The sequence below is a fragment of the Ptychodera flava genome, chromosome 19 (assembly GCF_041260155.1).
Source record: "Ptychodera flava strain L36383 chromosome 19, AS_Pfla_20210202, whole genome shotgun sequence".
In the NCBI taxonomy this organism is placed as follows: domain Eukaryota; kingdom Metazoa; phylum Hemichordata; class Enteropneusta; family Ptychoderidae; genus Ptychodera; species Ptychodera flava.
In genome coordinates, this window is record NC_091946.1 from 27,588,283 (window position 1) to 27,613,163 (window position 24,881).

At 39.3% G+C, this 24,881-nt stretch overlaps 5 protein-coding genes across 6 annotated transcripts in view; 1 reads left to right on the forward strand and 4 right to left on the reverse strand.

The window, feature by feature from the left end:
• The window catches only part of LOC139119137 (long-chain fatty acid transport protein 2-like), a 103,710-nt gene that overhangs the window by 35,538 nt on the left and 43,291 nt on the right, over nucleotides 1-24,881 (reverse strand). The gene's annotated exons all lie outside the window — the stretch shown is intronic.
• Nucleotides 6,232-6,651, reverse strand: LOC139118122 (uncharacterized). The gene has a single exon (XM_070681417.1). The coding sequence runs from the start codon at nucleotides 6,649-6,651 to the stop codon at nucleotides 6,232-6,234; it is 420 nt and encodes a 139-aa protein (XP_070537518.1).
• Nucleotides 6,843-7,628, reverse strand: LOC139118123 (uncharacterized). The gene has a single exon (XM_070681418.1). The coding sequence runs from the start codon at nucleotides 7,626-7,628 to the stop codon at nucleotides 6,843-6,845; it is 786 nt and encodes a 261-aa protein (XP_070537519.1).
• On the reverse strand, nucleotides 7,640-10,138 carry LOC139118125 (uncharacterized). Its single transcript, XM_070681419.1, has one exon. It carries the CDS (start codon nucleotides 10,136-10,138, stop codon nucleotides 7,640-7,642), a length of 2,499 nt encoding a protein of 832 aa, XP_070537520.1.
• LOC139118126 (melatonin receptor type 1B-B-like) lies at nucleotides 14,553-15,644 on the forward strand. Its single transcript, XM_070681420.1, has one exon. It carries the CDS (start codon nucleotides 14,553-14,555, stop codon nucleotides 15,642-15,644), a length of 1,092 nt encoding a protein of 363 aa, XP_070537521.1.

Sequence of the window (24,881 nt, forward strand, 5' to 3'; positions counted from 1 at the left end):
CCACTTATTATCAAGTGCAAGGTTACCTTTATTGATGCTTGTTGCCAGAATGCACATTGAGCATTTGAAGGAGGGTCTGTGCACACTCCGCGGCCCGGGCAACTTTTATAATTGATGCCGGGTGATGTTTTCTGCCCGCACCATTGCTTTATATCATCCAACATGTACCCTGTAAGAGTGCTCTCCAGAGTGGTGTAGCCAAGGTTCATTAAGTTACGTGATTGATCGTATGTTCCAGAATAGAGTAGCGTCTGTATACAAACAGGAGGAAGCGCGTAAAATTAGGTCCAATGAAACATGTTTGTTTTCGATAACATGTCTGCGAAAATTAGGGTCCGTAAGTCGAAGTGTTTCTTCATCTCGTTTTCTTTTTGCTGACAGACCCATAAAATATGGTAAAGTTAGAGAATGTTCTCGTAACTATTTTAAAATAAAAAAAGTCAAGTTCGGTGATTTTTTGTAGGGCAGGTCGAGTTACCAGAAACACATATTACTTGAGCCCAGAGTGGAACACACAATTTGCAAATTACAGAAATAACATACTCAGTACTCCTAGGAATTCAACTTGCCTTGTCACGTTCGGTGTTATGAGCTGCCTTGTCACAGAATTCAGAATATGAGTCATTGGTAATACAGGGTCCTTTATACGCGAAAGAACTGTTGAATGAAGTCCACAGCGTATTGCAGTCTTTTTTGGCATATCTGAAATAGGAAGTTTAGGAAAAATAGGAACGTTATCGATCAAATTGGGGAAAAGAGAGAATGAACCTAAGATAAAATATAACTTCTTGAGATAGTATTTCTAAATTAAAATGAAAGAACTGTTTATACAGAAAAGGTAAATGAGATCATCATCAAAATCATCAAAATCATCATCATCATCATCATCATCATCATCAACACCATCATCATTTTATTCTCGTATTACCACATTTCCGCTGACGTACCCGTCGGTGCATTTCTGTTTATTCCCCTGGCACCTATTTAAAAACGTATCTTGAAGATCCTTCGGTGTTCCACTGTCTAAAACGGTGAAACTATTAGCGCCAATTCTTTCGAATTCGTTACAGGCAGATGACGAGTTCGCAGGGAACATGAAAGAAATAAATAAAACAAACCACATAAATTAATGCGCTTCTTTATTGAGTCAGAAGTGGTATTATTCGAATGAGGTGAGAACGACCAACGCTGATAGTCACTTGGTGATAAGTGACCCTTTACCAATAATGCCCAAGTGATCAACTGTTCGCCTTTGAAAATTATTTTCATATACCCTTTCAGTGGTCGGGAGACAAAACAGCGCCTTCAAAAATTGTATAATGATGGTTACTGAATTTTCGCTAAGCTTGCAAAATACAAGGAAACCGGATTAAAAAGGATTGTTTTGCCCGCTTCTTTCACTTTGAAAAAGACGCTTTCGTTTAAAATTGCTACTAAATGACTTGTCGCATTATTTCCGAAGCACAGTGGTAGCAATATGGCATCTTGAAATATTATTTTCATATACACATAGGTTGACTACTGATTTCATAAGATTTGATCATTATAGGTTCAGTGCAGCTGCAAATATAAGCTTATCACTTTGTAAGAATTATAACATGCCCTTGGTACATTTAACAACAAGATTGCCCTTTAATCTGGCTGGACTGGCTTTGTCACCCAGAACTTTAAGCGCACTACAACAGACAACTCACCCTTGAACGGTTGCCCCAGGATCACACCAATCCCTTCGTGCCAAAGAGAAAGGAATCGAGCCTTGCAGCATGATGAGAAAACATACGTAACGCACTAGTCGAAGGACGTCCATCATGGCTGGTACGGAGAAAATTGGCGACGTCGGAGAGAGGTAAATTTTCAGGAAACTGACTAATCATACCCGAGCTGGCAATAAAAGTCAGGTACGTTGACCCGAGCTATATACATGTCGAAAATGACACGCTCCAAGCTATATTGACATATGTAAATTATGAGAAAAATGAAACTATATAGGAGCATCATGGGCCAGTGGCTAGAGTAGTGGACACAAGTTCTCAGGCGAGTTCGAGCACCGGAATTGCTATGATGTTGTGTTCTTGAGCAAGACACTTTATTCCCGATTGCTTCTCCCCACCCAGGAGTGATGGGTACCTGGTAGGACAGTGGTTGTAATGTTTGCATTTAGCTCTGCTGCGCTGATCGGCTGCACATGTGAGCTTCTGTTTGCTTCCCAGGGAGTTGAGTGGCATCAAATTAGGTTCAGTTATCAGGGGTAATAATAAATTGTATTGCGCCTTGAGCACAACTTCAGGATATGTGCGCTATATAAGAACCCATTATTAAATTGAATTCTTAAGATTTTCTTTCGATAATACTACTTTTAGTCAACATCAAGCTGTATAAAAAGGTCCAATCAAGTAATAAAGGGACATAACCAGTGTGAAAGATTAGGCTTACGATGATCATATTCATGCGGCAACTGGCCTTTTAGAGGGGCTATTTCATGCAAGAAATGGCGGAGAAAAAGGAGAAAACACTCAGTATTGCCGTACGAAATACTTGGTTACAGAAGACTACTCACCTTCAGTTGGGAGTCTCTACCACTCACCTGATGCATATAGTTTAGGTAGTATTGAACAGCTGACTGAGTCCTTGAAGTGTTTACCAGTGTCTCTTGACACAGTCGACATACACAAACAAACCCGTCCAAAGGTCCATAGTTACTGACATCACTGATAGAATTGAAGAAGTGTCACAGTGCTAACTTAGTACGTTATTCCGACCTTCGACCCGACCACAAATGTCTACTTACTCAGGCTTGAATGCCACTACCCATGTCACTCAATCCCTGCAAGTCAAAGAGACAGGAATGTTGAAACTCTTCATTATGACGAAAAGGCAGACGTAAGACACACCTGAAGGGACGTCCATCATGGCTAGCACCGAGAAAATAACGCTGTAACGCTGATGGTTATAACACTCGTCCAACCAATACAAAGAATGTGCAAGTCAGCGTTTATATGAAAATGCAGTGTAAAATGAAAATAAATATCATTTGTCTTTCTTATCTGCTCAGAAGGGGAAATCTTTTCAAAATGTGCTTCATTTAATATTTTGTAGCTCACAAACACCCATAAAAGCTTTAAGGTCTTGCTCTGTGTCCTGTCAAATATTATTTGTCTAAAATAATTGATATTGCATATTAATTTAAATTTTATCACAAGTCGCAATAATTAGTGTTCACTACCAATATGCGCCGCAGAAAGAGTGGTGATGACACTCACTATTTTATCTCAGGTCAGCAATTCTTAGGCAGCGCGCACCGATACATGTAGACTGTGCAACAACGGAGAGATAACGGAGTTTTCCACGAGCTAGTGTTATCAGTTCCCACTCTTTAAACAAGGTATCAGGAATTCCCCATCAGAAGTACATTTTACAAAGGGAGAATTGAGTGGGTGGATGGGTGGATGATGGGTGAAGAAGAGAGAGGAGGAGTCAAGGAAAGAGGGGAGCTGTGACAGAGGTAGAGGAAAGCATCAGTACGGTGACATATTTAAAGGGAGTAACACGAGTCGTCTTGAACTGTGAAGATTGAGAGAATCCCCCAACCACCATCAGATATTTGGTGAAAACATATATGCTCTAGTCACTACTCACTGTAAAATTCTCACCACATTAGCCAGAGGCGATCGTTTGGTGATGAATTCTCTGTTAAAAGCTTTCGAGAAAATCGATTTCACGAATTGTATCAATTACTTAAATTCAGTTAGCTTAAAAGTTCTATGAAAAGAAATGCGCGACTAAATAGTTCATATAAACAACGTTCTCAAAGTCTAATACGCATACGTACTTATTACATTCCCCGAAGGACAAGGTGACAATTATGGGCACATTCCAAAACTAAAAATCCCCTCTGCATACATGCGCCACAGATGATCTCTTTGCCGCCATGTTTTATCAAACTGTGATAAACGTTTCATCAGAAACGAAAGAGAATTATCTCTAAAAAGTCTCACGAGAATTCGCAGCAGTCCGTGCAGTCAACAAAACTCAATTGAAGCGCTCAGGGCGACAACAATCAAGATTTCTCGCTCAATGAATGTTTTAATGTTTCTGTAAGTCGTGAAAACCAGGAGCCAATTGAAGTCTATTACACCGTGAATATGGACCTTCATGAGAGAAACATGTTTCCTTACTGTGCGCTTTGAATAAAGTAACCTTAACTGTAACTGTAAGAAATATACGACAATTCAGTGGGCGATATCACTGCATGGTTCTTTTTTTATTCAGAGTGAATTATACTTCTCAACAAGTTTTACGAATTTATATTCATGGCATGAAATTGGCAAAATTATCTGCGAATCAACACAATTGGGTAGCGATTTTTGTCTGATATTACCCAGACTCTTAGAATGACTTGTCCTCGGTGTCATTATGAAAAAAAATGCAGTACAGAAAAACCTCGTGACTTTTATTTAGAGAAATTAAATTACATTTGCTGTCTTTTTACTGCCCGAGCAGCAATGACGTCACGATTCCGGCTTGACGTTGTAGCGGTGTAATTTGAGCTACTGAAGACATTTTAAGGGAAAAATAAGGCTATCATCGTTCAAAACTGCACTGAACTCAACTATTATGAGAAAATCCTTGTTTTGCACTACATGAATCTGCGATCCAGCAACTGTTTCATACAGCTACGCGTCATTCAAAGTAAAACCATTTTCTATAAATTGAAATTCTCATTGGAAGACTGTTACATAGCATTGTAACACCTCACAAAATGATATCTCACTGAGTATAATCGATTTGACCCTGCTTCCGAGAAACAAATGGTTAAGTCCTCGCTCTTTCTTTTGAACGAACACACCCTCATACCATGGGGGTACCTTCATTATCATACATTCACGTAGTGAATAAGTATTACAATTCTTTAGGTGAACAGCACTAATATGCTGAAACATGTGCTGTGGGGAATATTCAGTGTAGTGATATTGGCCGCCGATCATTCCCAGTGACACTGAAGAAACTCACAGTTCTCGATCAACAAAAAAACATTGGTTTATTACGTTTAAACTCACAGTACAGAGCAGCACGCCGCATCCATGTGCGTTGCCATTGTAGGTTTTTTAAAAAGCATGATGGGAAAATCTGGTAGTAATGAGAATTTAACCCCAGAATCACGACAAAATAACACGAATAAATTAAACTATGAAGCAAACTGTTGCCGGAAACTTTGTAACAAATATGTCCTTGTTAACACAGTCCACGCAAATAAATCATACCGGTAGTACACGCACATTGATGAGTGTCCTGAAAAATGTGCATTTCGGTCAAAGTTCAGCCATCGCCTGTACGTAGATTCTCATAACTGTGTCCAAGCTCTAGAAAAGTCTCTGTTGAGCGAAGTTTTTATGTCATGCACAGTAAGTGTTCAGAGCATCGACTGTAGTATGTCATATTTGCCAAATTTCCGGAATCAAAATAAACGCGGTAAACAACAATAAACAGAATTAAGTTTTGGTCTAAACAACAACAAATAACAATAATAAAGTCGGTAGGTTTTCCACACCCTCCCCCTATTAAAGTTACTTTTTACTTTAATATAGAGGTTTCCTAATCGTCCTCATTCTCGTTAGCAATGACACCAACAAGGCGATCTACCGCAGCAGTCTTTGCCCGCCGAGCAGGGCGTCTCAACTCTTGGTTGGTTTGAGATCTTTCCTCTTCATCAGCTGAAGTGCATGTCTGGTTAATCACAGGGTCAGCTTCTGGTTCAGCTATAGTGCCAACCCCTGTTGCGTCATTAGTTCCGCTGACTTCCAGATCACACACCAACTGGAGTGGCCTCTCAACAACATAGCCACTACCTGTCCGGATCTTGTATCCTCTTATCACTCCATCCTTACCCACTATGTTGTCTACAATCCGTCCTATCTTCCAATTTGCTCGATTCTTGGTCGTGTCCTTGAGTAGAACAATAGAGTTCTTTCTTGGTAACTCCTGATCCTTTGCTTCAATCCTCTTGCTGTAACGTTCCTGCAAGGCGTGAAGGTACTCATTCAACCAACGTTTGCGAACGGTTTCTCTGCAGGATCTTAAGTACTTCAGACGCTTGCTCATCACATCTCTCGAGTCATCCATGTCATCGATGCTCTCCTCCAGAAAACCGCGCTGGTTGTCCACGCAACAGCAGGTTTGGGGTGATCACTACTTGCTCGAAGTCTTCTTCCATATAGCACAATGGTCTGTTGTTCATGAACGTCTCCACATCGAGCAGAACTTCCCGAGCTCTTCAAATTTCAGTAGCGCTCTTCCTATAGCTTTCGACAGACTTCTCTTCATGATGCCGATGAGTCGTTCAAAGAATCCACCCCACCATGGAGAACGTGACATGTTGAACTTCCACTCTATGTTATGTGTTGTCAAATAGTTGAACAAATCTTCATCCTTTTGCAACGTCGACAACCACCGTTTGGTCGCGATGAAGGTCTTGGCGTTGTCGCTCACCATGACACTTGGTGATCCTCTCCGTGCAACAAACTCTTTCAACTGTCGCTTGAATTCATTCACAGACAGGTCTCTGCAAAGCTTGAGATGCACAGCTCTAGTGCTGGCACACGTGAAGAGGGCAATGTAAGCCTTTCTGGTCTCATGCTTTTCTGATTTGTACATGAGTGGCCCTGCAAAGTCCACACCTGTCACATCAAATGGCTCAGTGAATTCCGTTCTGTAGGTGGGCAAGGCCGATGTAGCTGGAGCATCCAACACCTTTGCACGATACTTCGCACCTTAGCTGCATTCATGTCGTATAGATTTGACTATGGATCGTAGCTTTGGGATCCAATATTTCTCTCTGACTTTACTCATTGTAGTTGCAACTCCCCGTGCAATGTCTGAAGATGACAGTGCTCAATGATACGTCTCGCCAGGGCAGATTTTCTCGGGATGAAGATAGGGTTGTAACCTGGAACTCTGCCTTGACACCTCAGTATTCCATCTTCATCTACTGCTAATGTGACATCTGAAGTCATGTCGTTTGTTTGCTGTGTTATGTGGATCCATACCTTCTCTGATGCTGTGATCTCTGATTTAGTGAGTGGTCCCACTCGTCTCATCCCCTTACAGCCATCTATGAAATGCTTCATATATGACGTTATGCGTAGAAGCTTCCAGAATTTGAACTTGCTCAGAAGCTCTTGTGACCATGCTTTCGTCTCATTCTGAGTTGCATCTTCCAGTAGAAGCATCACTTCTCTTTTCTTCGTTGACTTTTTCTCTGACTTGACTCCCTCTGACTCGGAAATCTCTGGTTGAACTGGTCTGTCACCTTCTCTTGAGAGCCAGCTTGGCCCTTGAAACCACATCGTCCTGAGTCGACTTAGTGCTGACCCTCTAGTTCCCAGGTCACTTGGATTTTCTGCTGTTGGCACATATCTCCATTTGGACTCTGTCAGCTCGCCAATCTTCTTGACCCTATTGCGCACAAATGTTGACCATTCTCCACGGTTAGACAGCCAGTATAAAACAGTGGTACTGTCTACCCAACTGTGACAAGCTGTGATGGGGAAATTGGCCAAGGCTTTGCTGACGTTATTCTGTAGTTTGGCTAGGGTATGTGCAGCAATCAACTCCAACCTTGGAATGCTCATGTGTTTAGGAGCTATTCTTGCTTTAGCTGTGAGTAGATTCTGCCTGACGGTGTTGAGTTCTCATACGCAACGATGTATATTGTAGCACAAACCGCAGTCTTGCTTGCGTCAGCAAATCCATGCATCTCATAATGTGTTGGGTTGTCAGTGAACACACAGCGTGGTACAGTTATGGTTGGTGTACGCTGCAAGCTGTTTATCCACATCTGCCATTTCCGTTGAATTTCATCTGGAATTTCATCATCCCAATGTAGCTGAAGAAGGCACACTTCACTGAAGATCACTTTCGCAGTGATAGTAACTGGAGAACTCCATCCAAGTACGTCAAAGATGCTGTTGATATCAGCTAACATCTTCCTTTTTGTGATTGGTTCACTGCTCTTCTGACATGATTCAAAACTGATTGTCAATGTGTCCTCCTCCTTGTTCCATGGAATACCTAAAATCTTTGTCTCGTTGCCAGAGGTGTTGCCAACAAACCTTGTTGTATAAGTCTCCTCTTCCTGCTTGTCATTCTCTGCATTGAGGTGATCGATGTTGCTATGCCATTTGTGAAGATTGAAACCACCCTCTGACAGTATTTTGGTGGACTCAGCCTTGAAAGTCGCAACATCATCTTCTTTGTTTCCACCACCTTGAATATCGTCAACATATGTATCTTCCAGCAAGCTGTGTACTGTTGCTGGATATTCCTGTTCATAGTCCTCAATGTGCTTCTGCAATGTTACACCGAGAATATATGGACTTGACGTCGCTCCAAAGATAACCCGTGTGAATCTGTACTCTGTCACCTCACGATCTTGTAGATTGTTGTACCACAAAACTCGCAGTGCATCCCTGTCTTGTTCGTGCACTCTGATTTGCAGGAAAGCTTTCTGAATATCTCCTGTGATGCAAAACTTTCGCATGCGATTTCTTGCGATGATGTCAAACAAGAGTGGTTGTAGTGGTGGCCCCGTCTCTAGGCAGTCGTTCAGCGAAGGGCTTCTCACGTTGGCTCTCGCTGAGCAGTCATATACTATTCTCATCTTTGTTGTTTCTGCCTTATCTCGAATGACGGCTTGATGTGGGACATAATGTACTGTCTCCCCTGTTTGATTGGCTGGTACAGGCTCAATCACTCCCATGTTGATTTGTTCTCTCATGATTTCATCGTACTCTTCTAATCTCCCGATTCTCTCTAGTCTCTTTGTTGTGCTGTATAGCCGAGCTGTGCACAAGCTCTTATTTGTAGGAAGTGGAACATGATCTTCTTTCCATGGTAGTTTTGTTTCGTAGTATCCACTCTCTGCCCTAGTCAACTGTTTCTTGAACTCTTCGTGAATTGCTGCACTTTCCTTTATATCTGCGTCTTTGATTCCAAGAACATCCAGTGAGCACAGCTTCTCAAATTCTTCTTGGCTGGATCTCAAAAAGAACTGTTTCTCTGTCTGACTCTCTCTCCCTGACTGCCGTCCAGAAATTGTCCAACCCAGCATCGTGAACTCTGCTCCTGGATCCTTATCTGGGTGGGTTCCAAGGACTAGAGGTTCTGTCGTGCGAATCCTCTGGTAGTCTGCAACTCCCAATATAATGTGAACTGGCATTGAAACATCCGTTGTCTCTTCCTCGCTGAAATGTAACCGGCTGAGTCGTCTGTGTTGTTTCTTCAATGCAGGAATGTCTGGGTTAGGCAGGTGGGTTAATATACCTTTCTCAGCATTCACACACTCCACATTGAATGAGAAACCATCAACTGCTAGGGACTGTAATGTGATACTGTACACCTCAACAATCTTCCTTACAGTGCCGTACATCTGTTCAATACAACGTTGTTCTGTCTTCGCTGGCTTCAAGTGCAATTTTGTGATCAAGTCTGAACATATGTATGAACTACCCGCACCTGTGTCAAACATGACTCGAACTTTCTCCTTTCCAACTTTGGCGATAACAGTGGCATGTAATGCTGAGGCATGATCCATCACTGAGCTCAATCCCTTTTCTACTTTGGTATTGTTCGACACATCGAGAGTTGATTTTCCTTTGTCACAAATTGATGTATGATGCTTTCCTTTACAGTTTTTGCATCCCCGGGATCTACAGTTGACTGCAAGATGACCGAATCCTGTACAGTTGAAACACAACCTGTTTCTTCTCAGTATTGCTCTCTTGGTGGCCACATCAAGTACTTTCATACAGCCATTACTTGAATGATCTTCTGACACACATTTAATCTTGCGACCTTGTTTAGACTCTCCATTACTGCCAAGAAGTAACTTTTCTTCTTTTTTCCTCCATGACGTGTGTCTTGCTGTATCATCTCTTCTCCCTGTGGTAACCCTGTCGTCACTAACTCTCAGGGGATTTCTCTCGACATACTTTCGTAGATTTTCAACAAGCTGTTCCAAACCCCACTCTTCCCAATCATCGTCCTTTTGTACGAGAACTTCTCGAACTGGGCCAAGCTTGTCCATAAGAGTGTAGACTGAGCTTTGTGCAGTACACAGTACTGTAGATTTCCCATAATTCATTGCGATTTGTATCCTCGGAGATACCTGAGTGAAGTCTACCATGTCTCCCATGTGTAGACAAATTCACAGACTATTTATCAAAATTTTGAAAACGTACTTTTATGCACACCATTCTTCTCAATTCTCATTTTAAATAATTTGGAAAATTATGCATAATTGAGAGAGGAGATAGCATTTTTGTGAAATTTGCCAGAGATTGTGTCCTCAGCCATACAGAATAATGTGATGGAAAGTAGGGAGACTAGTTGCACCTGTTTTATGAAACAAAAGGATATTGATTTTTTGCAATGGAAGTGACAAAAGAAATTTGCATGCCAAGTTTTCTCAGAGAATGACCCCTTCAGTTCGTCATAACTTGCTGCCCAAAAAGCAAGGCATTTGTAGTACCTACAGAATGTGACTTTTATGGTTGTTTATTGGTTATTTTGAAACTTTCACTGAAATATCTAAACGTACTTTTACTAGATGTTATTTATCAATTATTCTGATGCTGCACACTAGTGCTTACATGCAGAACTGAAAAAGTTTTTAGAAAAGTAACCTTCATGTGTACAAATCAAAGAGAATTGTGGGTAATTTATTGTACTGTGCAGTAGTCAGTTTCCTCATTGTCGTGAGAGTGTGAACTATCCTGGCAAGCCTGTTATAAAAGTCATGAATGTCACGCAACTTGTGAATGTTGGTCACTACCGGTAGTTCCTCCAGTTCCTTTATCAAGGCTTTGTGCACCTTAATGTCCTTCCCATATGTCTCGACTAGTATTCTTTTGGCTTCCTGATATCCCTCTGAGGTATGTGGTAGCCCCAGGATATCCTCCTTTGGTTTGTCTTTCACTAGCTCTAGTAAGTAATTAAACTTACTGATTTCAGCGAGATTAGAACCATCCACCTCTACGGTAAACTGATTCCAAAAGCGTAACCAGTCCTTGTAGTCACCAGAGAATGGCGTGATAGTATATTTCTGAAGCTTCACTGCTTGTGTTGAGGGCGCTGTTGATGATGCATGCTCCCTTCTGTGGTCAACTCGTTCGGCACGGCTGGCTTCAATCTGTCTCTCAAAATATAGTTTCTGTCTATACCACTCTTCCTCTCGTCTTTGTTGGCGTGTTGCTGCCATCTCAATTTCAGTTTGTTGTTGTGCTCTGTATTTTGATTGTTGCTCATTTACCACGCGCTGGATATGTAGCTCTTTTTCAAGCTTGAGTTGTACGTCTCTTTCCACAGCTTCGTCCAGCTGTTTTCTGATACGCTGCCGCGCCTCCCTAAATAACTGGATGGACTCTTTCTGTGTTGTTGTCCACTCCTTCACATGTTCTAAGTCTGACTCTGCTTCCAACAGATATTCGGCTGTCTCGTCTTTTAATTTGTCTAATCGCTTGATCAACTCTCCTATTTGTTCATATGCCGTGGTAATATCTGCCGTGTCATCACTGTTGGATAGCTCGGCAATTTCATCAAGTTTGATTTCGGCAATTGCCAACTGTCGTTTGAATCTCTCCTCGGTGAATGCCATGTTTTGTACACGTTTGCAAGCACTGCGATCAACAGTTATTCGACTGCAAAACCTCGTAGCAACTGCGTCAGTTCTGCTTTCCCATGGTAACTTCGTCTAATTTGATTGATGATGCAATACTGTGTACAACGCTATATGATGTACTCACACTCTTTCTCCTGTCGTGGTCGCCACCGTTCAGTGTGGGGAATATTCAGTGTAGTGATATTGGCCGCCGATCATTCCCAGTGACACTGAAGTAACTCACAGTTCTCGATCAACAAAAAACATTGGTTTATTACGTTTAAACTCACAGTACAGAGCAGCACGCCGCATCCATGTGCGTTGCCATTGTAGGTTTCAAAAAGCATGATGGGAAATCTGGTAGTAATGAGAATTTAACCCCAGAATCACGACAAAATAACACGAATAAATTAAACTATGAAGCAAACTGTTGCCGGAAACTTTGTAACAAATATGTCCTTGTTAACACAGTCCGCGCAAATAAATCATACCGGTAGTACACGCACATTGATGAGTGTCCTGAAAAAGGTGCATTTCGGTCAAGTTCAGCCATCGCCTGTACGTAGATTCTCATAACTGTGTCCAAGCTCTAGAAAAGTCTCTGTTGAGCGAAGTTTTTATGTCATGCGCAGTAAGTGTTCAGAGCATCGACTGTAGTATGTCATATTTTGCCAAATTTCTGGAATCAAAATAAACGCGGTAAACAACAATAAACAGAATTAAGTTTTGGTCTAAACAACAACAAATAACAATAATAAAGTCGGTAGGTTTTCCACAGGGCCGTGCGTTGACCAGGTACCGCCTGGCCAGCCCTTAGGTAATTAAACGGACGCGTTAGTCTTGCCGATGGCCAACAAACATGCATGCTGATCCGTGTAATTGTTTTTATGTGCTTTAATGTACCCACCGCCACACGATACACGTAATTATACGTTCACCGACCGAGTTCTCCCTGGGAATCTTCACGAAAAAAAAAACGAAAACAACGTCAACATACTCGCTTGAACTTGAATATTTACTATCAATGTGCTCTTCAGGTTCCCGCGCTGATGGAATACAAACTCTTGATCATTCTTTTTTTTAGGGCCCGTGACAATGACCATATCTGTTACTTAACCGAGCATCTCGCAATTGTCGATATTATTATAGCACTTTACCTAAAGTAATTTATATCTATTTATATCTATCTATTAATGTATATCTATTTATATCTATCTATCAATCTATATTCCCTTTCTTCTATCTATCTGTCTATTTTTAAAACAATATACACTGATATCACGTTTGAATGCTAATAACGTGTGTTTTAAGAACAAATTTCATAATTTTCAAAAGTAAATTTCAGGATCCGCTAGTCAACCGATGCTTTTATCTCTAAAGATACAGCAGACAACTGCGAAAAGCTATGTACCTACAAAACTTAGCTGAATTAAAATCTACATCTTGGTATCTTTTGTTGATATTCATCGCGAATTTCAAGTGATTGTCTATGAATAAATTATGGTATCATGAGATCGACACAATTTTATGTCCATGCAAATAAATTCTGATCACGTAAGCTAAGTCTTTGTTTGTGCCATAGTCAGCACAGGGGGGAAAGACTGTCCATGTTTATGCAAAGGATTGTCTATCGAAGCGTTCTAAGTTATGGCCAAAGTGTACATCAAAATTCAACAAGGTCAAGAAAACATTGACAACAATATAAAAAGGGCAGTGAAGAAGTTGACTTCATCCTAACTTCGGCGAAAATGACAATGCTGAGATTGATCAATGAGCAAAGAGTAAACTATTTCACATCTGCCATTCCAACAATCAATACCGTGGTCATGAAGCTAAACGGCTATTTACGTTGTTCCTTAAATTTCTATTTACTTAAAAAATAGTAGCCACTGATTAAATTTTGAAAATGAAAATCAGAATATGAATTTGTACTTAGTGCCTAACTCGCATTTAAATCTTCAGATATTTCTCATGTCCTAGACCATTTCATAAGGTGTTTGTCCACCAAACTTGTAAAAGCATTAAGAAAATTTACTTTTTCTTGACCGACGTAGCTTTCGCCGCTAAGTTTAGAGTTGCCCGACAGCTTACGTAAAACAGAATTCTTTATTTCCCTGTGGTACGCTATTCTAAATATTTAATCCTGCGTACTGCTATACCCAGATGTAATGAAACAAAAACCAATTTGAACAGTATGCGTTCAGTTGAATAGGCACAATAATTCGTTACCTCTGCCTATACAGGTGAGAGAACCGTTAATCGACCTTCCGACTGACATCAAATTTAGGGAAGTATGTGCCATGCCTCGAAATTGGAAGACAAATCTTTCCTTAAACTTTTCTCGAGGAAACCATTCTCTTTTAAAATCAATAAGGAAAATCGACAGTCACGGCGAAAATTTACTATTGAAACTAATTTTCTTAAAATTTAACGACGATTAAAGTCAAAATGGCTGCCATCCTTTTGTTCACTCTATGGGGAATATACTTAAATTTTCGATTTCCACAAAAAGGGACAGTGAAAACCTGTCTTAACTGCTAGAGCTTAAAGATGATCCAACAAAAGTTGTAGGTCTTCCAAACTTCCACTTTAACATTTCACAGAAATCTAGGTTGGCTTTTTGGGGACAGTGACAGTGAAGGTAAATAATCATTGAAATAAAGATTGATATTCACTTATTCTTAGTTACTCGTGCAGATGTGCGCATAATTCAACTGTATATAAAATATTAGCCCCGCCCACTTAACATTGAGAGTCTCTTCAATGTCGAATTTATGATTCAATTTGAAGACTCGCGCATGCCTTTCGTGGTTTAAGCAAATAATGTTGCCAAACAGTCCTTATATTACACGCGTGACTGTTTTAAAACACCTAACTCGTTTTGAATCTTGCAGTAAGAATGGCCTTAGAATTCGTGACTGAGAATGTGTCAACTTTTAATCACAGTTGTACGCATCAACTTGAAGACTTTCCCAAGCAGTGTCAAGAAGCTGTTGTCGACGAAGATGCGCGAGAAAAAGTGTCACACGCTGTCCTTATTTACATAGCTTCGTTTACTGGTTCTACTGGCAATCTTATTGTTGTCACTGCGATGGTTGTATCTCTCGTGCGCAAGAGACTGCTCCCGCTTCCGATCAACATCTTCGTAACAACTCTCTGCTTCGCCGATCTTATCACCTCAGCTTCGTTCTTGCCGACTCTCGCGTCCTCGGTGGCACTGAATTACTGGCCGGGAGGATTCCACGCCTGCACGTTTATGAAGTCGATCGCTGTGACGATTCAATTTGCCGTAGTTTTGATTTTAGCCGTTGTGGCAGTGTGTAATTATTGTCTCATCTGTCAGAAACGTGAAACCTTTGACTTACTGTTCAGCAAAAGGAATTGCTTCGCCATAATTTTAACAGTGTTGTGCTTGTCCGTTCTTCTCGCGATGCCTGTCTTCGTCTCCGGAAAACAAGAGGCATACCATGTCATTGTAGGTGAATGCTGGTTCCACATGACGAACGTATCTCACCACGTTCACCTTTACATATACCTGAGGTGTATTGGGTTGATCTATGCTGTCCCTCTGTCGACCATCATAATCGCGTATTCGCTGATTTTCCGCACCGTCAAGAAAGCGAGGCGAAAAATAAACGTTTGGGCAGAGCCATCGAATTTGAAAGATGAGCAAAGGCAAAGCGAAAAGGCCAAGGAGGCTGCTGCGAGGCGAGAAAACATCAACCTGGCATTCAATATGTTTGTGATTTTCCTGGCGTATATAATGTGCTGGACTCCAATCACAGTACTGACGGTATTCTCAAAGCACTGCACGACGTTCCCTCCTATTCTTTTCCGCGCAGCGCACGTCCTGATGCATTCGCACCCTTCAATAACGCCGATTATCTACGCCTGGAGAAACAGAAATATTCGTCAGATGGTCGTGACTACGTTTCACCTACACAAATGTGGCTGCCTGATGTGTACAGCCAATGTTCTACCTTGTTCCTAAGATGTTCCGAGCAATGTATCGTGAGGTGATAAGAAGGAATATTGGGAACTTTAAGTTGCAGTTGTGAAGTCGACATATAGTGCCTGCCTGAGAGAATTCAAATTACTCTTCTCTCCTTGTTTTGGCGAATTGCACAGGAAACTGTAGGGAAGAAAATGTGCAATACGACAAACTGAAATCTATTTTGTTGGTCTGGCAACGAAAACTTGCAGGATGACATGCCTAGAGTACTAGTGGGGCCAGGTGGTGTTTTTTCTTTTAGACTAAGAGAATTCAAATGAATGTCAGAACATATTTCTTTTCACAAATAACTAGGTAAAGCAATGTTTCAAGTTCATTCTGGGAACATTGAAGACGTTGAAAGTTGGAAATTGATCAATTATGTCATCTTGTTCACGTTATAATCATATTTGTGTAAATTGAATTTAATTGAATTCAGTTTCTCCATAGTTAAGAACGGGTATAGTAGCCGTTTTGCGAACCTCAAATTTCTGTGTTCGTTTCCCTAATGCTTAAGTTTGCAAGGTAAACTCTGATTTCATGTTCATGATTACTACGGAGAATGCTTTAAATTTCCTTGAAGTTTAAACAAAAATTTAAAGCTTTAGGCTTCTATTTTAAGACGCATATTACTTTACGCCAGTAGAAAGTTATCCCTAGCGTCGATCATCTCAGAAAACACGAATATGATAATAATGGTTGTGTAATTAATATGAATTCGTGTTACTTGTGTTTGGCGGCAAAGTTTCGATAAAGAGATTGTGTTCTGTTTTTGAATCATCGCAGGGTTTTATATCGATACGAACCCTACTACAATTCACAGGCTAGCAAATCATGAAAACAGCACGGGTAAAATAGGTATTCTAGATCGCTCGGGGGTTCAGGAATGGTGTTTCGTCGCAGCAATTTTATTTTTCAATTTCATCACAATTTTACCTTCACAAGGAGTCACAAAAAGCATTCAGTTTGAAAAGATGAAAATTACACCTGCTAAAATACTCAATTAAATTAATGTAATTTTTCAATTTAACCAACTAATATATATCGCGTTAAATATTTTTTCCAATATCATTTCCTTCTCATCTTATGCAATAGCAAAACAATTTGTTATTTATTTATTTATATCTACGTGCGAAATTGTATGATAATTCATGTACGAATTAGCAGATTGACTTGTTCGAATAAACATCTTTTCTGTGTGAATAAAAAATATAACATCTAATACTCTGAAGACATAAGCCTATCTGCCACATGCCCTACCTAAATCAAACTAGGTTAAAGTTTGCATCATATTTCTTGTCCTCTAACTTACTGTCAATATTGCTTGTGCCATATACTCATTAATCTAATTAAGATAGATCATTTTTCGAAAAACCCTCCTGCTAATGGATTGGTTCAATAGCACTTTTGTTTGCTTTGTAACGCCCTACTTCCTAATGACCCATTATCAAGCCTTTCTAATAATTTCTCAGCATGTATCGAACACTCTACTGTTAATAAAGACTTAACAATCTACTCTTGCTTTGATTGCGGCTACCAGTAGTGAAGCGTACACTTCTTCATTCGATATTGTACCGTTTTATTATAATCGGGTTCGGAGAGACATAACAATGTTCAATAGCTTCGACTATTTTTAGACGTTTCTGATAAGCTGCATGAGGAGAATTTATGCCTACACTGTAGCTGACGTGTATACTTCATATGTAGACTATCTTTCTCTGTCAATTAAGAAGCTGTCTATTAACCAGTTTGTAAAATTAAGCATCCGGTGCCTTTTGGATGGCTAATGTTTGATAAATAAGTAACATTATTCAACTTTACAACTTTTTTTTTGCATTTTAGAATGACCATCAACGTCCCCTTTGGGGGGGGCCTGCGTACAAAATGTTGGATGCGACATTACAGTGTCCGCATTTGCTCGTACACACACGTAAGCACCGTGTTCCTCGCTGACGCGACCGATGACTAGAATTGACTGACAACACGTCCACTGCGTATTGATATTATTAAAAAGCAGTTCAGAGGTCGAAACGCGGAATTGTTGTTGAAAACTACTTTTATTTTGCAAAGTATTATGAATTCTTGTCTTTTGCATGTGATAAGTATATTATATATTATTTCTTCGTTAGGCTTGGAAAATACTCTCGTGACATAATGACCGATTCACCACTCGTCTTCGACTTCACTTGTATTTTCCTTCGCAGAACGAAGGGAATTATTAGGGAATAACATGTAATTAAACGTGATCTACCATCGTATATGACGGTAGTGTCTGGATATATCAATCAGCGTCATGGCCGTGTAACCGGAGCTAGCTCTCTATATCAGTTGTATGACTCAGAGCCAAACTTATTTTTTTTCAAATGTATGCCAGTAGTTAATTCAGGGTGTTCTGATGGAAAAGCGTGCTTCTTTAAAAAGCGTTTATTCAATAAATCCTTTGATCAGAAATATGTTTTGTGCATTTGTGAGATAAAAACTTCAAGCAGTTGACCAGACTACCATTGAGCTTAGATCATTTGAAATAAAATAAGACAAAACACAAAGTATAAACATTTCAGGTTGTCATTACCTAATTTTGCCTTTGTCGAGTCTGTCCATGAGATAGAGGTACCAGCTTTCATCCAAGGTCAGCAAATCACCAGTGTTGATGTAAATGTCGCCCTCTTTGAACACGTCGCGAAGAACGTTCTTTTCTGATGTTTCTCTGTCCCCCTGTCATCCTATAAACCGCATTCGTCTTGTCGGGGGGGGGGGGGTAGAATTAGAAGTCCCGCCTTACCTGAAGGAGTATAAGAACAATGTAGACAACATCAACGACAGTGGAAAGCTTTGCAGGATTTGATATCAAAATAATGCACAATGGCTATTTTTTTTGAATTAGTTTTGCGATGGCCATCATGGTTCTGACATTTATATGATTTTAATAAACAACAGACAATGGATAAACTTTTAATTTTTTATTTCTCTTCTTAATCATTCTTCAAAACAACAGTTGGCAGTGAGCACTCTGTTTTCTTGCGGCAATTAGTCGTACAAACAAATTCGAATCTAAAAAAGGAAATATTTCTTCTTCGGTACAATATCTTGCACACTGAAGCCTAATTTTATTTTAATACTTGATTTCAAAACGAAAGGGTTCAAATTTTTCGCAAGGAAAGTTTCAGCAATGGTTTAAGTCCATAAATTTCAAGGTGCGTACTACTGTATGTTTTTGAAAATGAAACGAACCAATGTGTATTTGAACTTGTGTTTGTATGAGCATTCAACTTGCTTTTCACTGTACATGTGTAGATGTTTGGTTTATAATGATTTTGTTGGTTTATTGCTTATGACTCATCACAATCTTATTGATAATTGTTCACCTCAAAGAATATGTACACCACTGTATTCTACGAATGGATGGTGTACGAGATTTCACCCGAAGGGCGTGTCTGCAACTTTAATCTCAGAGGGTCACATTACGTATTTATCGGTTATATTTACAAATTTCTTCGTCAGAGTGCTGCTATGTGTACTTTTCTGTATGAAGCTATGCTTGCGATCCAGTCGGTCATTCGCACCGAATGCCTCCATTTTACCGGTGCAGAAGGGAACACAAATGAGGCAAATAGCTGTCGTTGATCCATCACTTTGTGTTTTTGATGATGTTCAAGAAACTTTGCCCCAGGGAAAAACTGAATTGACTGCAGTCCTAAACATTTACATAATACTTTTTCTTATCTACACGCGAGGCTAGTAGAATCAAATGTATCAAAAGTCTGTGAAATTTTTCATCGACATTCTCTCGCAAATGACCTTGAAGCACTACTCCCTAATTCTCTCTTTGTCTCTCTTTGTTCGCGCAGTTATAGCGTTGTATTCATTGCTTCGCTTCGATAAAGTTTGTTTTGTGCGATGTGTGATAGTGAGTGTACGAGCACGAGTGCTTCAGAGCTCTACAACGTGTGGAGTGGTCGCAGAAAATAGACAACTTAGCGCGCTATTGAACCTCTCTTTTTGAGAGTGGGGATTCAGCCGAGCGGTTCTCTCTGTTGCCTCTCAGCTAGGCGACTGATACCGTATGTTGTGGGTTCGAACCCGATTGAAAACTAGCCGTATTTTCTCTCTCTCTCTCTCTCTCTCTCTCTCTCGATGTTGCATCATTATTGATAGCAATATGTCAAAGTGATCATAATATCGAGGATGCATGGAGGGAATTTCAGCCCTGTGCACTGGGATTGTGCTGTTAATATTCTTATCGGTGTCTCATAGATAGGCATATAGTGTGTACTTTTGTAATACTTTATTGCATTTAACAAGTGAATGGGCTACAGGAAAACACAGTTTCTCACGGAAAACCAGATATGAACTGAATATGCTCACGTGTTTTACAACAGGTTCATTAATAGCAGTACGCTTCACATATATCTGTTGTAGCAGGTTTTATCGCACAGTACTCTCAGAGATTAATCACTAATTACAAAACTTTATTTATTATGCAAATGAGCTGTTAATTAACTTTACACTGCCCAATGCTTCATGGGACAATTAGATATCCATCAGATCAACATTTGTAGCACGTTTCATTTAATTTGATGCTGTAATTTTAGAGTAATGTCACTAATTACAAAGTTCATTAAATATGCAAATAAACCCTAAATTAACTGTTCAATGTTTCATAGCACAATTAAATATTTATCAAATCAATATCTGTAGAAGGTTTCACCAAATTTGGTGCCGTAATCTCAGAGTTATATACCTAATTACAAAGTTTATTAAATATGCAAATGAACCCTTTATTAACATTACTAAATTAACATTACTAAATGCTTTACAACACAGTTAGATATCTGTCGGATCAGTATATGCAGCAGTTTTCATCACATTTGGTGCAGTATATCGGAGTTATATGACTTATTATAAAACCTCTATATGCTATGTGCAAATGAGGTAATTTTAAACTTGACACTGCTCAATGCTTCTTAGTACATTTGGAAATTTATTAGATCGACATCTGTAGCAAGTTTCATCAAATTTAATGCTGTAATATTGGAGTAATATCACTAATTACAAAGTTCATTAAATATGCAAATGAACCCTTAATTAAGTCCACCAAACAAAATGCTTTACACCATAATTAGATATTTGTGGGATCAGTATTTGCAGCAGATTTCATCACATTTGGTGCAGTTATTTTGGAGTTATATGACTTATTATAAAACTTCTATATGCTATATGCAAATGAGGTAATTTTTAACTTGACACTGCTCAATGCTTCTCAGTACAATTAGATATTTATCAGAACAATATCTGTACCCGATTTCACTGACTTGGGTGCCGTAATTTCAGAGTTATATACCTAATTACAAAGTTCATTAAATATGCAAATGAACCCTTAATTAACTTTACACTTCTAAATGCTTTACACCACAGTTAGATATCAGTCGGATCAGTATCTGCAGCAGATTTCATCACATTTGGTGCAGTTATATCGGAGTTATATGACTAATTACAAAACTTCATAAAATATGCAAATGAGCTATTTATTAATTTGACACTGCCCAATGCTTCTAAGTATAATTAGATATATATCAGACCAATATTTGTTGCAAGTATCATCAAGTTTGGTGCAGGAATTTCAGAGTTATCTCACTAATAACAAAAGTTCATTAAATATGCAAATGAGAAGATAATTGACATGACACTCACAGTATTGTCATAATGTTCTGAGATTGTCATCTGTGAAAAGTTTCATGAAATTTTGTGCAGTATTTCTTGATATATGTCTACACTGTCATTACCGTCTCCTTAGGGAAACCATTGTACGGAAAAAAACGATATTGCATAACTTCATTAATATGCAAGCCACACTAACCAAAATCTAATCAGTTCTTGCAAGTAGCATATGGCACCTGTGTACTAAATCTGACTTGAATTTCTTCCGGCGTTTGTGAGTTATCGTGTAAACAGACAGACACACACACACACACACACTCACACACACACGGACAGACAGACGGACAGATATCGCTATTACATTAGCCCACGTGTGTAAACACGTGAGCTAATAATCATAAAAAGGACACGACAAGCAAACACAAACTTATTACAATCTGTCAACATGTGAAATGGATTTATTAGTTATGCAAATGCATGGTAGTAGTAGTGGTCAGCATCAACGACTGTCACTGCCCTAGTACTAATCATTTTGAGTTGACTAATTTGAAAAAAAAACCGTTTGAATAAACAGTGTTTAGGAACTATAAGTGTTTTCAAGTCACCGCTTCGATAAATGATTATTGGTTCACGTTTTGTTGTAAGATCAAACTCGTCGGATATTGAATTAAAATTACAATGCATATGAACTCATAAGTAATACAAATATTTCAACCGAACCCCGAGTTTGTTGTTTTTCGCGTCCGCTTAGGTAATAAAAAAGAGATGTAAAATATGTCCATTCTATAACTCAACCTCCCCTATTTTACGCACTGACACTGCAATTTCCCCAATTCTCAAAATAAGCATGTGATTTTACTTTCGGTCATAAAGGACACAAAAATCGAAAATAAATTTTGAAAAGATGAAAGTCATGTATCCTTATGAATTTTTAGTATCACTGAATACATTTACGTTATGATTAGCTAGGATGTTTCGTAAACGTTTCACAATTTGCTTTTAACTTGCAAGACGATATCCTACGCCATTCTGTTAGAATATGCACTGATGAAACCTGTAAATATTGATAATTTACGCAAGTCCAGATCTGTTTCCACAAATAATGCAATGTTCAAACACATAACCTAATAACACGGTAAAATTTCCACCACCATTCCAAGGTAATATATGTGTACAATAGGTATGAAATAAGCGACCTCTTTGCTTTTAACCTACTCAATTAGTAAAACGAGTCAGATTCATTTTTATCGAGACACTCTGGGGACATTAGAAATATGCTACTTTTGAATAGGTTGACAGTATCGCGATGAATAACATCAAAGTAGAGTCAACTCCAACTAGGACAGCACTGCCTCCGGACAGCACTGCCTCCGGAGATATGAATGGCACGATGTCTGAAATGAAAGCAATTAATAGAAAGATATTTATATATTCACAACTTGTTGTCAGTTTATACGAAGCAAGCACCAGCTAGTTGGTCAGTCAGCCAATCACTCAGTTGGTCTGTTGGTCAGAAAGTAAGGCGGTCTAGGCTTTGTTGTTTGAATTTATTTTCAATTTCAATATTTTCGTATCAGCTAAATATTGCAATTATAAATGCATGTACGCTCGAAATTGCGACACAAAATGTGCAGACTGAAGTAGCTGTTATTTGTTATTTCGATATAGTAATCAAGTCGAGGTCACTTTTATTGTATCGTCTTGGAAAGCGTGTTGTTCACTCAGACAGCCTGGCTGTTCAACGCCTTGTACAAGGCACGGTATTGAGACAAACTGGGGCCAAGGTGAACCAACAGTATTCGAAACATACAAATGCTCTTCACCTAATGTATCGCCTAAGGTTAGTTTTTGTCTACGAGGGCACTGCCTCAAACGATTAAGTTCAATGTCAAACTATCGTAACTAGGTCTTTCCGTCTGAGTGACTCCATTTTTTGGGAAAACCAAATTAATTAATCAGGCAAGAATATTAAAATTTTTAAAAAGCCTTGATGTTGTATGGTTCCTTTTACAGAAAATGCTGAAAATATTTTACAAACACGATAACTGATGTAAATTGCAAACGTGCATCTTAGTTGGGATGAACTTAGTTAGAATGCCCGAAATTCAAGAGAGGCTATATCAGCAAATCGATAATTTGAAGAAATGGGGTATTTCTACTTTTTAGATCGCTTTAGCAAAATGACTAGAAGTAGTTGCCTGCCGTATAGTGAGTCTATGATTTTTTTCATAAAGTGTTAAGGATTTTTGAAGCAATCTGGGTGTAAAGTAGAAGAATCTGCGCGTTATGTCATTATAAGTGCATATATCCTATCTATTTTATGGCCAGGTTTGTGTTCAGGCGCCAAGAATGTTGAATAAATCACACGTCATGATATTATCCGAGAAGTCATGAAACATGGGCCGTTATTTATAAGAGTATGTCTGAGGGATTCGAGCTAGCATAATTCTCGCCGTAAATTTTGTTTCATTCAATATTCAAGTCCCTTACCTACAACATGTATGTCACCGATAGACGTGTATGGAATGTAATTTAGGGGCCAAATAAACGTCTCGAAATGGAAATCATCATAGCACCATTATTTCGAACAATGTTTGAATTTACCCTGATTCTCCACCATGTCATCTTTCGCCTTGTAAAGGAAAATATTTCAGAGCCCAGTTATGAATGTATTAATAGCGGGAAAAAGGAGACAGAGGTATATGGTTGAGCCTGAACTTAACCAAGAGAGTCCTGGACTCGGACCATAACACGTGATAACAAGGGCATCCCATCTGTGGGATGGTGCTCATAATGGTAATGTCGATGATGTGTGAACCGAGCCGAAGGCGAGGGTGCCGTCAATATTATTGCCATAAGCACCATCCTTGGGTAGCCTACAGATCGTAATCTTGATCGAGCTTTCATATCTTATTAATTTCAGTACACCGGACAAAGCTAATGTGCAGAAACCAATTCGTAGAAATCGTGGTGACAGCAGAACGTAGTCACAGGCACAGAATCGCCTCTGTGATCGGCTCAATTATCCTATTGCCATGCTTCAAATTGCTTTCGAATAATTTCTAAGAGTGGAGAAGGCATTGTTTGTAGCTAGTCGGACGCACTATAATGTCATCTGATATTAAACTGGAGTTACGTGTCGACTCATACTTGTGGGGATCGTACGCGTGCTTTGCTACGCCATCAAACTGCATGACAATTTTTATGCACAGAAACGATGCGCACAAAGCTAAGGTACGTCCTCTGAAACCATGATTTTCACACTTATTTTTTCAATATATCATGTGACAAGGTCTAAGCCAATCACAAAAATAGTTATCGAATGATGCACAAAGTGTAATAAATATATATACTCACTGAGAAATGCTGTAATCGCTACACTCGGCATAAATCTCTGTTTTGTTTAATTTATCCATGAGACCTTTCACCGAATTATCACCACAACCTTTATCCCCGGGTCTGTGCACAATAAAATAAAGTGCAACCACTATCACTTCCTGGTCGTTAAGGGACTTCACTCATGCCTACTGAGTTGTCTACGTCAGTTGAACATTGCAGGTAACCTTTTACCCTTTTCAC

Bases quoted from the DNA above. Each gene is read 5' to 3' on its own strand.
- LOC139118122 (XM_070681417.1), bottom strand. From the start codon at position 6,651: ATGTACAAATCAGAAAAGCATGAGACCAGAAAGGCTTACATTGCCCTC.
- LOC139118123 (XM_070681418.1), bottom strand. From the start codon at position 7,628: ATGAGCATTCCAAGGTTGGAGTTGATTGCTGCACATACCCTAGCCAAA.
- LOC139118125 (XM_070681419.1), bottom strand. From the start codon at position 10,138: ATGAATTATGGGAAATCTACAGTACTGTGTACTGCACAAAGCTCAGTC.
- LOC139118126 (XM_070681420.1), top strand. From the start codon at position 14,553: ATGGCCTTAGAATTCGTGACTGAGAATGTGTCAACTTTTAATCACAGT.